Consider the following 12,076-nt stretch of genomic DNA (forward strand, 5'->3'; position numbering starts at 1 on the left):
TGGTACCTAGTAGCAATAGGGCTAGCCTAATAACTGGTCTGTCAGCTGGAAATACACTTCCCCGTACCGTCATTTCCTATATTTATTTTCTAGCTATTCGATTATCCTATCTGAGCCGAATTCCGACGGTTCAAAGGGGTCGTTCCTGTACACCCCGGTAGTCCCAATGGCTCTAAGCCGGGTCCCAATTTGTGGTTCTCGAACAGGATCTTGGGTCGACAGAAGTATGATATGTCCATCGCACCTTCGTGTCTCCAGCAACTGATGCTATTGTATCATGTCCCATCGATTTCTCTCCAGTCGACATCGATTCCTTCCCTGTTCCTTCCCAGGCCACTTCCCCCAGATCTACCTATTATCTCAGTGATGTGTTTTCGTCTCTCGGAGATTGCATCGATCCGTTGGAAAAGTCAGCTCTAGAGAGTTCCAAGCTTCTCTACCACACCTCCATCGTACAAAATTTGACGTCATCCTGATTCTTAAATAGGCAACCCGCTGTCGATTCTTTACTGTTTCCTCACACTGACCCTGGTTTTTCTTTCCGCCTGAATTCATTTCTTCCCCTGATGCCATGTCCCCCGAAGCTCTTTCGCCTGTAGCCCGCATGTCTGACGTTATGACAGCGCTCCCATCTGGTGTCGTAACTCGCATATTCAGCGGCCTGAAATATGTTCAACTCGAAGCTGAGAAGATCGCAGAGACACTTGCAAAGGACGAGGAAGAAAACGGCAACCAGTTCCTTGTACTACTCAAAATAACCCCCCGATCTCCGAGCGACTCTTCGAGGACCATGGATGCCTGAAGGGCGTGAACTACCGGTATGAGTTGGAAGGTGGCACAGGTGTTTTGCGCGTGATACCAGGGTATCGCCATGAATACACCACTACGGGACTCTCGCAGACAGTCACTCTGCAACTGGGTAGGATGGGACTAAATGAGCAATATCGTTGGGGCGGAGCGACGCGATATAAATCCCCATTGCGGGACAAAGAGGGAGACCAAGTGTTCAGCCCCTCTGCACGTTGGCCGTCTCGCACCAGCTTGCAATGGCCCACCGTGGTTGTTGAAACTGGTGTATCTGAGAGCCTGCCAAGACTACTTCAAAATGCTAGATGGTGGTTCGGAGCCTCTGGTGGAGAAGTACGCATGGTGATTATCATATCTATCAAGAAGACCGCTGTACATTTTGAACAATGGCAGCTTGCTCCACCCAATGCCCCTCGACCCTTGACCAGAGCCTACATTGACAGCCTCCGCCGGAATCCCGGTAACGTGCCACCCCTCCTCCAACAGCCGTTCAATATGCAGCAGCCATATATGTGTGCTGAAGTGGATGTGACTGAAACTACAGTTGATGGTGCCCCACTGACAATCCCATATTGTGCTCTATTCGATGTTCCTGTCCGACCCCCTAACATGCAAGATGTTGTGCTTGATGCACAAGACTTCCGTTTCATCACTGCAGTCAATTTCTCTTGATTGCTGATCTTAAGGAGATCAATTACTTTGAAGAGAGGAATTGAAGGGTTTCGACCGGGTCAATGGAGATTGGGGAGTGGAAAGAATGGCTGTCTTCCAGAGAATATCAATAGGATCACCTTCCCCGGGAGAATTCGATGTTCTGTCGCCTCTCTTAGAAAGCGGTATATGCGCAGTACCGACTATGTCACATACCAAGCTATAGCAAGATGCAATCGCTCCCCGGAAGTGAATTAATTGAACATTGCTCTATATTTGAAAAGCAGTGGCGAGTTCTAGCTCAGCTCTATTAACTGGAACCATCGACCTATGGTCTGTACCTTGTCAGCATGCCTAACCCCCCCTCTTCGCACTATAGCTTAAAGCCCTCTATCAGAAACCCCAGCCTTCCAGGACTATACTACATCTCGAGAAGACGAACTTTGGAGAGAATATCATTAACCTCATAAAATCCCATAGTCCCAGCGTCCAAACACAACCCGCATTCCCTTTTCTTTATTTCTTTCCACATTCACACTCTCCATATCCAAAATCTCGTATACAAAGCCCTCCCAACATGAAACCAGAACCAAAATCACAAATCACAAAATCACAATTTACTTGCTAGGACCACGCGTGTAACCATCCCACCACTTCGAAAAGAACCCGCCCTTCGCAGCCTGCTCGTTCCAGCTCGCGCGACGGGTCGCCATATCCGGGTCCGTAGAGTCGCGCTTCTGCGAATGCAGGTTCGAGAAGAGGCCGGTGGAAGAGGTAGTGCTGGATCGGCGGCGTTCGCTCACCGTTGGGAGGGTTGGGGATGTGCCTTCGGCTTGTTTGCCGTTTGAGGAGGTGGAGCTGGTAGAGTCCTTCATTGTTGTTAGGTGGGACGTAGAGGGATCAGGGATCAGGGATCAGGGATCAAGTTGATAGATGGTTTGTAGTAGGTTGAGATGGTTTGTAGTAGGATGGTAGTGAGAGGAGGGAGAGGGGTGGAGTATATAAAGGGAAGACAGAAACAGAAACAGGAAAAAGAAAAGAGGCAAATGACATACCCTCCGAGGAGTCTCCATGCCTGGCATCATGGCCCAGGCAGCGCGAGAAGTGGGCGCCTTGGCACCGCCCGACATCCAGACGTTCAAGTGCTCGTGACGGTCGCCGGGGCTTCCGTGCCAGTGGCGACGGGTGTTGTCGTCAGACATATTGGAGATGTCTAGATACGCGGAGTAATCCGTGGTGGGTGTGAGTAAGGGGGTTCGTTGGGAAGGGGTTTTAGTGCAGTGGGTATCAGGATGAGAGGATTAAAGAAGAGTCCAGATGCAGAGTGGTGAGAATGGTTATGAGATAATGCTAGGGGGGAGTCGACGACGTCATTGTTTCGGGTTGGTTGTTGGGAGGGAAACGGGATGGGGGATGATAGAAGGAAACGGAATTAGAAGATAGATGCATACATACCGTGGGCTTCTCCGGAATACGGAGTACGTTGGAGATTGATTCAGATGGCGAAGACGAAGAGAGGGGAAGCTGGCTTATAACAGAAGAAATGACCGGGGTCTGGTGGCATTGGGATGCCATTAGGTTACAGATCACTTCAATTGGTGAATCATCGTCTCGTATTTGGCGATTACAGCTACATGCATATTGTATACTGTACGTTGGTGTATATCGTACATCGTATCTCTATCTCTTATAGAAGCGCCGTGCTTTCGAATAGATCACGCCCAAATCGACAGAGTGCATGCTATAGATAGCTATACTAAAGTCAGTCTAGACTGTCATTCGAGTAGCCTCATTCTATTGCACCATCTCATCCCAATATGATGTATATGATGTCCGTATGTATATGAAGTATCGGCATTGACGTAGTCGAAAATGCGGGGAAAGCTTGGCATCTATATTTGTACGTACGGGATAGCTTCGACGCTATACACTGTCTCACTCCTTTCCTCCTAAATACACCTCCCGCAACTTCTTCCAGACCGTAATTCCCTCCTCCAATTGCCCATCTTCACAAATCTCAACACTCCCATCCCCTCTAAGCGTCCTCACACCCTTAGACCCAGAAACCTCCCATCCAAAATCCCCTTCTCCACTAACGAACCTCCCCAAAGGCTCAACAAAAGCCCTTTTCACAACCTCCCTCTCCTTCCCAATCAAAGACCCCCCATTCCCAAAGAACCAAACCGGATAATCCGACGAATGCGTAACCCCCCACTCAACTGGCAAAGCATTATCCACACACTTTGCCCGCCACTCAATCCGATATCGATACAGCAGCGCTGATGCATTAACACCCTCTTCATTCTCGGTAAGTGCATACAAGAGTCCCCGCTGCATTTGATGAACCTGCATATCGGCATACACCCGACCCCACGCGTCGTCGATCCAGTTCTTGCAATGCGCCGGGAGACGGCCGTCTGGGTAGTACAACTGTATCACAGCGTCGACTATGTGCGCCGGATAATCGGCGATGAGCCGGGTACGCAATGCGGAGAGGTTATCTGCTGCAGGCGGGAACCAGGTGCTGTAGAGGAAACGCTCGTCGCTGCATTCGCCGAGGATGAGGCGGATATTGCGCGATAGCAGAGCGCGGGCGAAGGCGCCGCTGTCAAGGGATTTGAAAAGCGACGGGGAGATGAAAGATGTATCTGTCGTTGGACGGAATTGGTGGATCTCGATAGTCTTAGCTGTGTCGAGAAGGATCTTGGCCGGTAGGGAGCGAAGATGGGCGAGTTTCTCGCTTGCAGAGAGAGAGAGCGGGATTTGGAGTGCCGTTAGTAGTTGGTTGAATTGGGCTTGGGTTTCTGCAGGTTGTTTAGGTTGTACAGCTGGACTGTTCGACCAGATGCAAGCTTGGCGGATAAGAGATTTCTCGTCTGGTTGGCGGAGGTCATAGGCTAGTTGGTGGAAGACGGAGTTTGCGCCTGCCGAGTACCCCGAGATGGTAATTTGGTTCGGATTACCTCCAAACAGCTGGATATTCTCCTTCGTCCATTCCAGCGCCAGTCTCTGGTCCCAGAATCCGTGGTTCCCAACAGTCTCGCCAACGGACGCAGCATCCTGCTCCAGCTCTGCTGAATATAGAAATCCGAATAGGTTGACCCGGTACGCGGGCATCACAACCACGCACTTGAAATCGGCTTCGCCGATCAACGCGGCGGCGTTGAATGAATTGGGCGTACCGAATTGAAGCCATCCGCCATCTGCGCTGACAACATCAGCACATCGACTAATTAGTAGATGCCCCCATGTTCAGACCGTGGGATCTGTAGATCCCACCTAAATCAGAGGTTACTCACGAATAAAAACAAAAACAGGCCAACCCCCATCAGGCACATCCCCAACAGGCGTCCAGATATTACACTGGAAACAATCCTCATCCCACGCATCCGGATTCTCAGGCGAGATATGCAGAAACCCTGGCTGGGGACATAGCCCCGCACCGCCATCGCAGCGGCCAGGTGCTTCCTCGCTGCCGTAGGTGAATGACGCGGGCAGAGGCTGAGCGCGACGCCAGCGCTGGGAAGGCGCGAGGCCGTATCGGACACCGCCGAAGTAATGGCAGAGGTCTTTAGATTCAGACGGATTTGATATCGTTATGCCTTGAATTGTGCCGCGATGGGCGAGGGATTTGATGTGGTTGCGGCGGATCGTTTCCATCTTGCTTTGTTTCTTTCTCAATCAAGGTATTTGTATTAGAGATATGACTTCCGATTGACGTCGTAGGCCAAGATAAACGGGGTTTCTATTGCTAGGTGGCGGTGCGTGTGTTCAAGGCGAACAAGACTCAATCTAGATCGGATGGCCACACCCTTTATGGTATGTCTCGGTGCTTCATTCCGCAATTTCCGGACGCTAAGTAGCCGAGATAAAGAGGCGATTGAGTCTCATTGGTAGAAATCCAGCAGATCGGCAAATTCTCCATGGGCAGTTGGAGAAGAGAAAGTACGCTCTGCGGGGGAAGACGGCAAGGGTCCGATCGGGGCCACTTCTGGGCGCCGAAGAACAGCAGATCACTACTCTACCTCTAGGGCTAGGTACTTTAGTTAGTATAGAACACCCTGGCTGAGAAGAACCACTTTTTATTCATCTCGAATAAGCTAGAATAGCGAATTCCCTAAATTTCAAATGGAATTGAAAAACATGAGAAGGAAACTAAAGACGCTGAGAAAAACGTTCAAATCAACATCACGCATCACGAGTCGTGCATGGTTCAGTAGTACAGAATTGCTATGCTTTTACACCTTGTGGATCTTGCAGATCAGATCCTGACCGTCGACGGAGTCGCCCTCCTTGACCTGGAGACCGGACACCTTTCCACTGTGAGGGGCGGAGATCACCATTTCCTAATATCAAGTTAGTAAGACAATTCATGGTGGTGAAAAAAGCAAAAGAAAAAGAAAACATACCATCTTCATGGCGCTCAGCACCGCAATGGGGTCACCCTTCTTGACATCGTGGCCGTCGTGGATGCGGATCTCAACCACGACACCGCTCATGGGAGCGCCGACCTGGCTGCTGTCCCCAGCATCGGCCTTGGGGCGGGCGACGTTATCGATGGAAGCATTCTGGTCATCAACGCTGACCTGGCGGACTTCACCGTTGACCTCGTAGAAGACCTCACGCTGGCCGGTCTGCTCGGAGAGGGGTCCGATGGCGAGCAACTTCAGGATCAGGACCTTACCCTTCTCCAGCTCGACGTGGAACTCCTCGCCGATCTCGGGCTTAGCCAGGAAGTAGCGGGTAGGCAGAACGGAGAGATCACCGAACTTGGCCACGAACTTGCGGTAATCCTCGAACACCTTGGGGTACATGGCGTAACTGGCAACGTCGCACTCGGTAGCAGCACCGAACTTCTCGCGGATCTCATTCTTGATCTTGATGAGGTCCATGGGCTCGAGGTACAGACCGGGGCGCTTATCGAGCTTGCGGCGACCGCGCAGGGCCTTGGTACGCAAAGGCTCGGGGAAGCCACCGTAGGGCTGGCCCATCAAACCTTCGAAGAACTCCAAGACTGATCCGGGGAAGTCGAGTTGATCGGCACGGTCGAGCACATCCTGAGCGGACAGCTTGTTGCTGACAATCCAGGAGGCGAAGTCACCACAAACCTTGGAGGAAGGAGTGACCTTGACGATATCGCCCAGCAATTCGTTGGCCACCTCGTATGCCTTCTTTGTCTCGGCCCACTGCTGTCCGAGACCCAGTTGACTGGCCTGGAAGATCAGGTTGGTCAGCTGGCCACCGGGGATCTCGTGCTCGTAAACCTCGGGATCGGGACCGGTCAGACCAGCCTCGAAGGGAGAGTAGAGCAGACGAAGCTGAGCCCAGTAGCTATCGAGGGCGCGAACATGTGCCAGGTCCAGCTTGGGGTCGAGCTCGGTACCCTGGAGCGAAGCAAGGAGAGCACCAATGCTGGGCTGCGAGGTCATACCGGACATACTGTCGGTGGCGGCATCGACAGCGTCAGCACCGGCCTCAGCACAGGCAATCATGGACGCAACACCGGTTCCAGCGGAGTCGTGGGTGTGAACGTGGATGGGGAGGTCGGGGTAGCGCTTGCGGATGGAACCGACGAGCAGACGAGCAGCCTGGGGCTTGAGAACACCAGCCATGTCCTTGATTCCAAGAACGTGGGGACGCATCTCCACGATCTTGTCCACAAGGCCCATGTAGTACTCCAAGCTGTACTTCTTCTTGGGGTTCAACATGTCGCCACTGTAGCACATGGTGGCCTCAACGACACCACCGGCCTCGTGGACGGCCTTGATACCAACCTCGAGCTGGTCAAGATCGTTCAGAGCATCGAAAACACGGAAGATATCGACACCGTACTTCTTGGCCTGCTTACAGAAGTGGTAGATAGCGTTATCGGGGAGGGAAGAGTAGGCAACACCGTTGGCACCACGCAGCAGCATCTGGAAAGGAATGTTAGGAACAGCCTTGCGCATCTTACGAAGTCTGTCCCAAGGATCCTCATAGAGGAAACGCATAGCGACATCGAAGGTAGCTCCACCCCAGCACTCGAGTGAGTAAGCGTTGCTCAAGGCGTAGCTGGTCTCGGCAGCGATGTTCAGCATATCGATTGTTCGCACACGGGTGGCAAGCAGCGACTGGTGGGCATCACGCCAGGTGGTGTCCATAATCAAACAGCCCTTGTTAGCACGCACAGCGCGAGCCCAGGCTTCGGGACCTTGGCTATCGAGGATCTGCTTCCAACCAGTAGTGCAGGGAGAAGAGATATCAAGGGGCTTGCCTGCAGCATCGTAAAGAACGGGCTTAATGATCTCGCCCTTGAACTTGGGCTCGCCAATCTGTCCCTTAATGCTGCTGCCGTTAACAGCAACGTCACCCAGGTAGGCAAGAAGCTTCTGGGCACGGTTCTGGCTGCCGACGAGGGTGAACAGTTCGGGAGTATCATCGATGAAAGTAGTCCAGCAAGTGCCATCGATGAATGTGGGGTGGCTCAGCAGCGAGGCAAGGAAAGGAATGTTGGTCTTGACACCGCGAATACGGAACTCGACAAGGGCACGCAGCATCTTGCGACGAGAGATCTCGTAGGTGGAGCCACGGCAAGTACACTTGACCAGCATAGAGTCGTAGTGAGGGGTGATGATGGCACCAGCAAAGCCGTTACCACCGTCCAGACGAACACCATTGCCACCAGCAGAACGGTAGACCTCGATCTTGCCGGTATCGGGGGAGAAGCCCTTGGCGGGGTCCTCAGTGGTGATACGGCACTGAATGGCGAAACCGCGAGTAGAGATGCGGTCCTGGGTGAGGCCAAGCTGCTCAAGGGTAGCACCAGCAGCAATCTGGATCTGAGCAGCCACGATATCGATACCAGTGATTTCCTCGGTAATGGTGTGCTCGACCTGGATTCTGGGGTTGATCTCGATGAAGTAGTGCTCATTGCCACAGACCAGGAACTCGGCAGTACCGGCGTTGCGGTAACGAACCGACTTGGCCAATTTCACGGCATCAGCCAAGATCTTATCACGGACTCCGACGGGGAGATCCTTGGCAGGAGCAATCTCCACGACCTTCTGGTGACGACGCTGGACGGAGCAATCACGCTCGAAGAGGTGGACGACATTGCCCTGGTTATCACCCAGAAGCTGGACTTCAATGTGCTTAGGTTGGTCAAGGAAACGCTCAACGAAGACGGTACCATTGCCGAAGGCGGTGCGAGCCTCGGAGGTAGCACGCTCGAAGGAGTCACGCAGATCAGCCTGGTTACGCACAACACGCATACCACGGCCACCACCACCGAAGGCAGCCTTGATAATAATAGGGAAGCCATATTTATCAGTGAAGCTCTTGACCTCCTCGTAGCGCTCAACGGGACCCGGGGTACCAGGGACAACGGGAACATTGCAGTTGATAGCAGCACGACGGGCGGAAACCTTGTCACCGAGGGCATCGATAGTTTCGGGAGTAGGACCAACGAAGACAATGCCAGCCTTCTCGACATTGCGTGCGAATTCGGCATTCTCCGAAAGGAAACCGTAACCAGGGTGGATTAGGTGGACACCGTGCTCCAGGGCAATCTTGATGATCTCATCACCGGCCAGATAAGCACCCACGGGGGTATATTGGCCGCGGTGGCCGATCATGTAGGCTTCATCAGCCTTCTGGCGATGCATTGAAAGGCGATCCTCGTGTGAGAAGACTGCGACCGTCTGGAGGGACAGTTCGTGTGCGGTACGGAAGATACGGATGGGGATTTCGCCACGGTTGGCAACGAGAATCTTTTGGAAGTGCATGATCGTCGAGTTGGCCCGCAGACGACGGTGAACTGAGTCCTGGTGGTGCTCATTGTGATCCTCGATGAAGTCGGATTCATCAATGGCATTCTCCGGCTGGGTGTGCGGGGCAGCCATGATGATAGATGTGATATGAAATGAGGGATGGGTTAGGGAGTTTGTGTTCTGGCGAGGACGAGATCAGTAGGAGTCCTCAATAGCCTACTCGGGATCATCGAAAGCGAGGGCGGTGACTCACTTATAGGGAAGCTGGAGGAGCTCTCCGGTTCCAACTTCAGTCCGGTTTCGGCAGTTTTCACAGGGCAATTGCACTATAGAGCAGGTATAAGTAAAAGTTGTATAAAAAGGACCTCAGCAACACAAAATTGCAGGTTATCGTGAAAGGTTTAAATAGAAAGAGAAACAGACAAGACAAGCATAATAGAAAGAAGAAAAAAAAAAAGTCGAACGGGAGAGGAGGGGGGGTAGATAAAGAGGGGAATCACCAGCTGTGATCTGCATTGTCACAGATACATTTCCGGGGGCACAGATTGACTCCAGGAATGAGGTAACAGGTACTTACAGCGGGTTCACCGGTACACCGGAAAGTGTCTTCCAAAATCGAGAATGATCCAATCGAATGGAATAACAGAATAAGCAACTAATACAATTATCCAATTATTTGGTGATCGAATTATTTAAAGAATCATGTATTCATGTTTTCAGGTATCCATGTATTTACCTGCGGGGCCTGGCGATGCCATATACCCATCCCACGGATATGCCCAGGTGACTTCAGGGCCTCCGTACTCCATACCGCTACGGTACTTAGTCTCTTTTCTTCCTTTCCCCGGACACGAGAACTCCTCATCCTCCACGATAATCTCGGGTAGTTTAGGTAAGTCATTCCGGAGATCTACCTCGGGCCCTCGGGACAAACGTGAACAGAAGAAAACAACATCCAGCCTACCCACAATTGATTCGCGACTGTGCGGATATTCACGGGAAACCTGAGGGGCACAAGCAGGGAACACGACGGCTGAGACTCGGAGAACTCTCGACATGTGCAGGAAGAAGTGGATCGGGCCAATCGTCAGTTCCCATTGACATCTACAAATGCAAGCCCTCTGCTCGAACTTCCTCGGAGAGGATTTGGCCGAGCAACACTCACCTATCCGATACCCAGGCGGCTAAATTCCCGATTTGACTCACATGATCAATTGGCCTTGCGAGTTCATTGGCAAAAACGACGGCAGTAATTTGCGACCATCCCGCCAGCGTGTTCCGCCTTTTTTTTTTCACCGCCTATTTTTTGGGTCACCGCCTTTGACCAGATGCTCTGCCTGTATCAAGAGTTGATGCTTCTTAGTGATGAATCACGAGAATGTGAGCTTGGCTTCTCAATGATATGAGGATAGAGCACGCGGAGCTTTACTTACCTCCGCTAAGGAAGCGGCAAGAGGTAAGTGGTAACCGGAGTGGTAAGCGGAGGAGATAGAATAGCTGTAGTGGTAACGGGGCCAGATCCGGTAACGATATCAGCTCTAGCGACAGATGTTCCCTTAATAAGAGCGTGAATCGTAAAGTAGGCAGGTGCTTCAGCAGAGTAGGGTTAGGTAGGGTATAGCAATAACAAAGGTAAAGTCTCGAAGATACCACGATATCTAAAAGTGAAATCACCTAGGGAATAGGTTGGCTACACAATTATGGCTCGGTCAATCAAAAAGCAGCATTTAATTCATCGAGAGAGGCTTCCTAACGATCTATCGTTTCGTGCATTGAACTGATTTAGATATTCTGCCATTTTTCTGCCTCGGTTCTGACGGCAGAAACCGAAACTGAAGGCGGTACATCCTGGTTAGCGGGGTGGTCACAGACTGCTGCCGTAGTCCAGCAAGCAGACTAGAAAAGGATGGTCATGCGTCCCATTTCTCTAGAGGAAAGGATCATCTCTTGGCAATTGATCTCGCCTTCACTCCGATACTTAGCCGATAGTCGCAATCCATGACGCTATCTCATTTGTGTCCGTACGGAGGACTCCGTACAGAGCACATACAACATAGTATGATCTCTGCCCCCACTTCAGCAGTTAAGCGCCCCTCATGATCTCACCGCAAAATCCAATTGCCATTCTCTACTCTGTACCCTTTCCTCCCTATGGTACTCCAGCGAATCTCCCGGTATGACAGGTACAACTTCAATGTCTTGTCGCAAAACCTTGCACAAGCAGCCAAGCAGCCAAGAGTGCAGCATTCCGAGACCACTAGGATTCCCAGGGGAAATGCCAAGCTGATCTATACACTCCGAGCGGTATTGTTCCACTGATTGACACGAGCGACATGACTACTGGCGAATGCAACACGTGTTACAGTGCTCAGAGACAACCCTGGAACTCCCTTGCTCTACTCCGATAAGCTTTATTTGGTGGGAGTCTACGGAGTACTCCGTATCTCCATGCAAGAGAGGTGAAACTGGGCAATCACCGCTCGGAGCGCTTATCTGCCAACATGAGGTCGTTGACATCACCACGTCAGCGTCAGGCTCTGCATCCTTTGGTCCATGGATGTGTGGATGTGTGTCTAGTTTTCGTTCTGCATCAATCACAATCCCCCGGAAATACATATCTAGGCCCCCACCATCCCGCTAGTAACCCTTGCGTGCGCTCGATCTATCTCCACAGGTTAAAGTGTCCCCCGGATTGAGCGTTGTTTCTTAGCCGGGCTAGAAGGGATTTCGGGAACGTGAGCTCGTGGGCGCTATAAAGCAAGACCAAAATCAAAAAAAAAATCAAAAAATCAAGCTATGGGTGTCAGCTGTTAGGTAACACGGCTAAAAAAAGAACTGTAAATTATGCTTACTTGCTCTGTGTGAGTGCA

The 12,076-nt window shown here is 51.6% G+C and overlaps 4 protein-coding genes across 4 annotated transcripts; 1 reads left to right on the forward strand and 3 right to left on the reverse strand.

Annotated features, from left to right (window-relative positions):
• Positions 1-571: 571 nt before the first annotated feature.
• Positions 572-1,479, forward strand: N7457_003342 (uncharacterized protein; the record flags this gene model as incomplete). The annotated part of the gene is made up of 2 exons (XM_057174387.1): positions 572-742; positions 775-1,479. 2 exons carry the CDS (start codon positions 572-574, stop codon positions 1,477-1,479), a joined length of 876 nt encoding a protein of 291 aa, XP_057034538.1.
• A 596-nt stretch (positions 1,480-2,075) lies between these two features.
• On the reverse strand, positions 2,076-2,660 carry N7457_003343 (uncharacterized protein; the record flags this gene model as incomplete). The annotated part of the gene is made up of 2 exons (XM_057174388.1): positions 2,076-2,327; positions 2,514-2,660. The coding sequence occupies 2 exons, from the start codon at positions 2,658-2,660 to the stop codon at positions 2,076-2,078; spliced, it is 399 nt and encodes a 132-aa protein (XP_057034539.1).
• A 733-nt stretch (positions 2,661-3,393) lies between these two features.
• N7457_003344 (putative carboxylesterase) lies at positions 3,394-5,118 on the reverse strand (the record flags this gene model as incomplete). Its single annotated transcript, XM_057174389.1, has 2 exons — positions 3,394-4,661; positions 4,758-5,118. 2 exons carry the CDS (start codon positions 5,116-5,118, stop codon positions 3,394-3,396), a joined length of 1,629 nt encoding a protein of 542 aa, XP_057034540.1.
• Positions 5,119-5,696: 578 nt separating this feature from the next.
• N7457_003345 (pyruvate carboxylase) lies at positions 5,697-9,338 on the reverse strand (the record flags this gene model as incomplete). The annotated part of the gene is made up of 2 exons (XM_057174390.1): positions 5,697-5,804; positions 5,868-9,338. 2 exons carry the CDS (start codon positions 9,336-9,338, stop codon positions 5,697-5,699), a joined length of 3,579 nt encoding a protein of 1,192 aa, XP_057034541.1.
• Positions 9,339-12,076: the final 2,738 nt, after the last annotated feature.

This window comes from Penicillium paradoxum (genome assembly GCF_028828445.1).
Source record: "Penicillium paradoxum strain IBT 22861 chromosome Unknown utg000003l_segment0_segment0, whole genome shotgun sequence".
Lineage (NCBI taxonomy): Eukaryota > Fungi > Ascomycota > Eurotiomycetes > Eurotiales > Aspergillaceae > Penicillium > Penicillium paradoxum.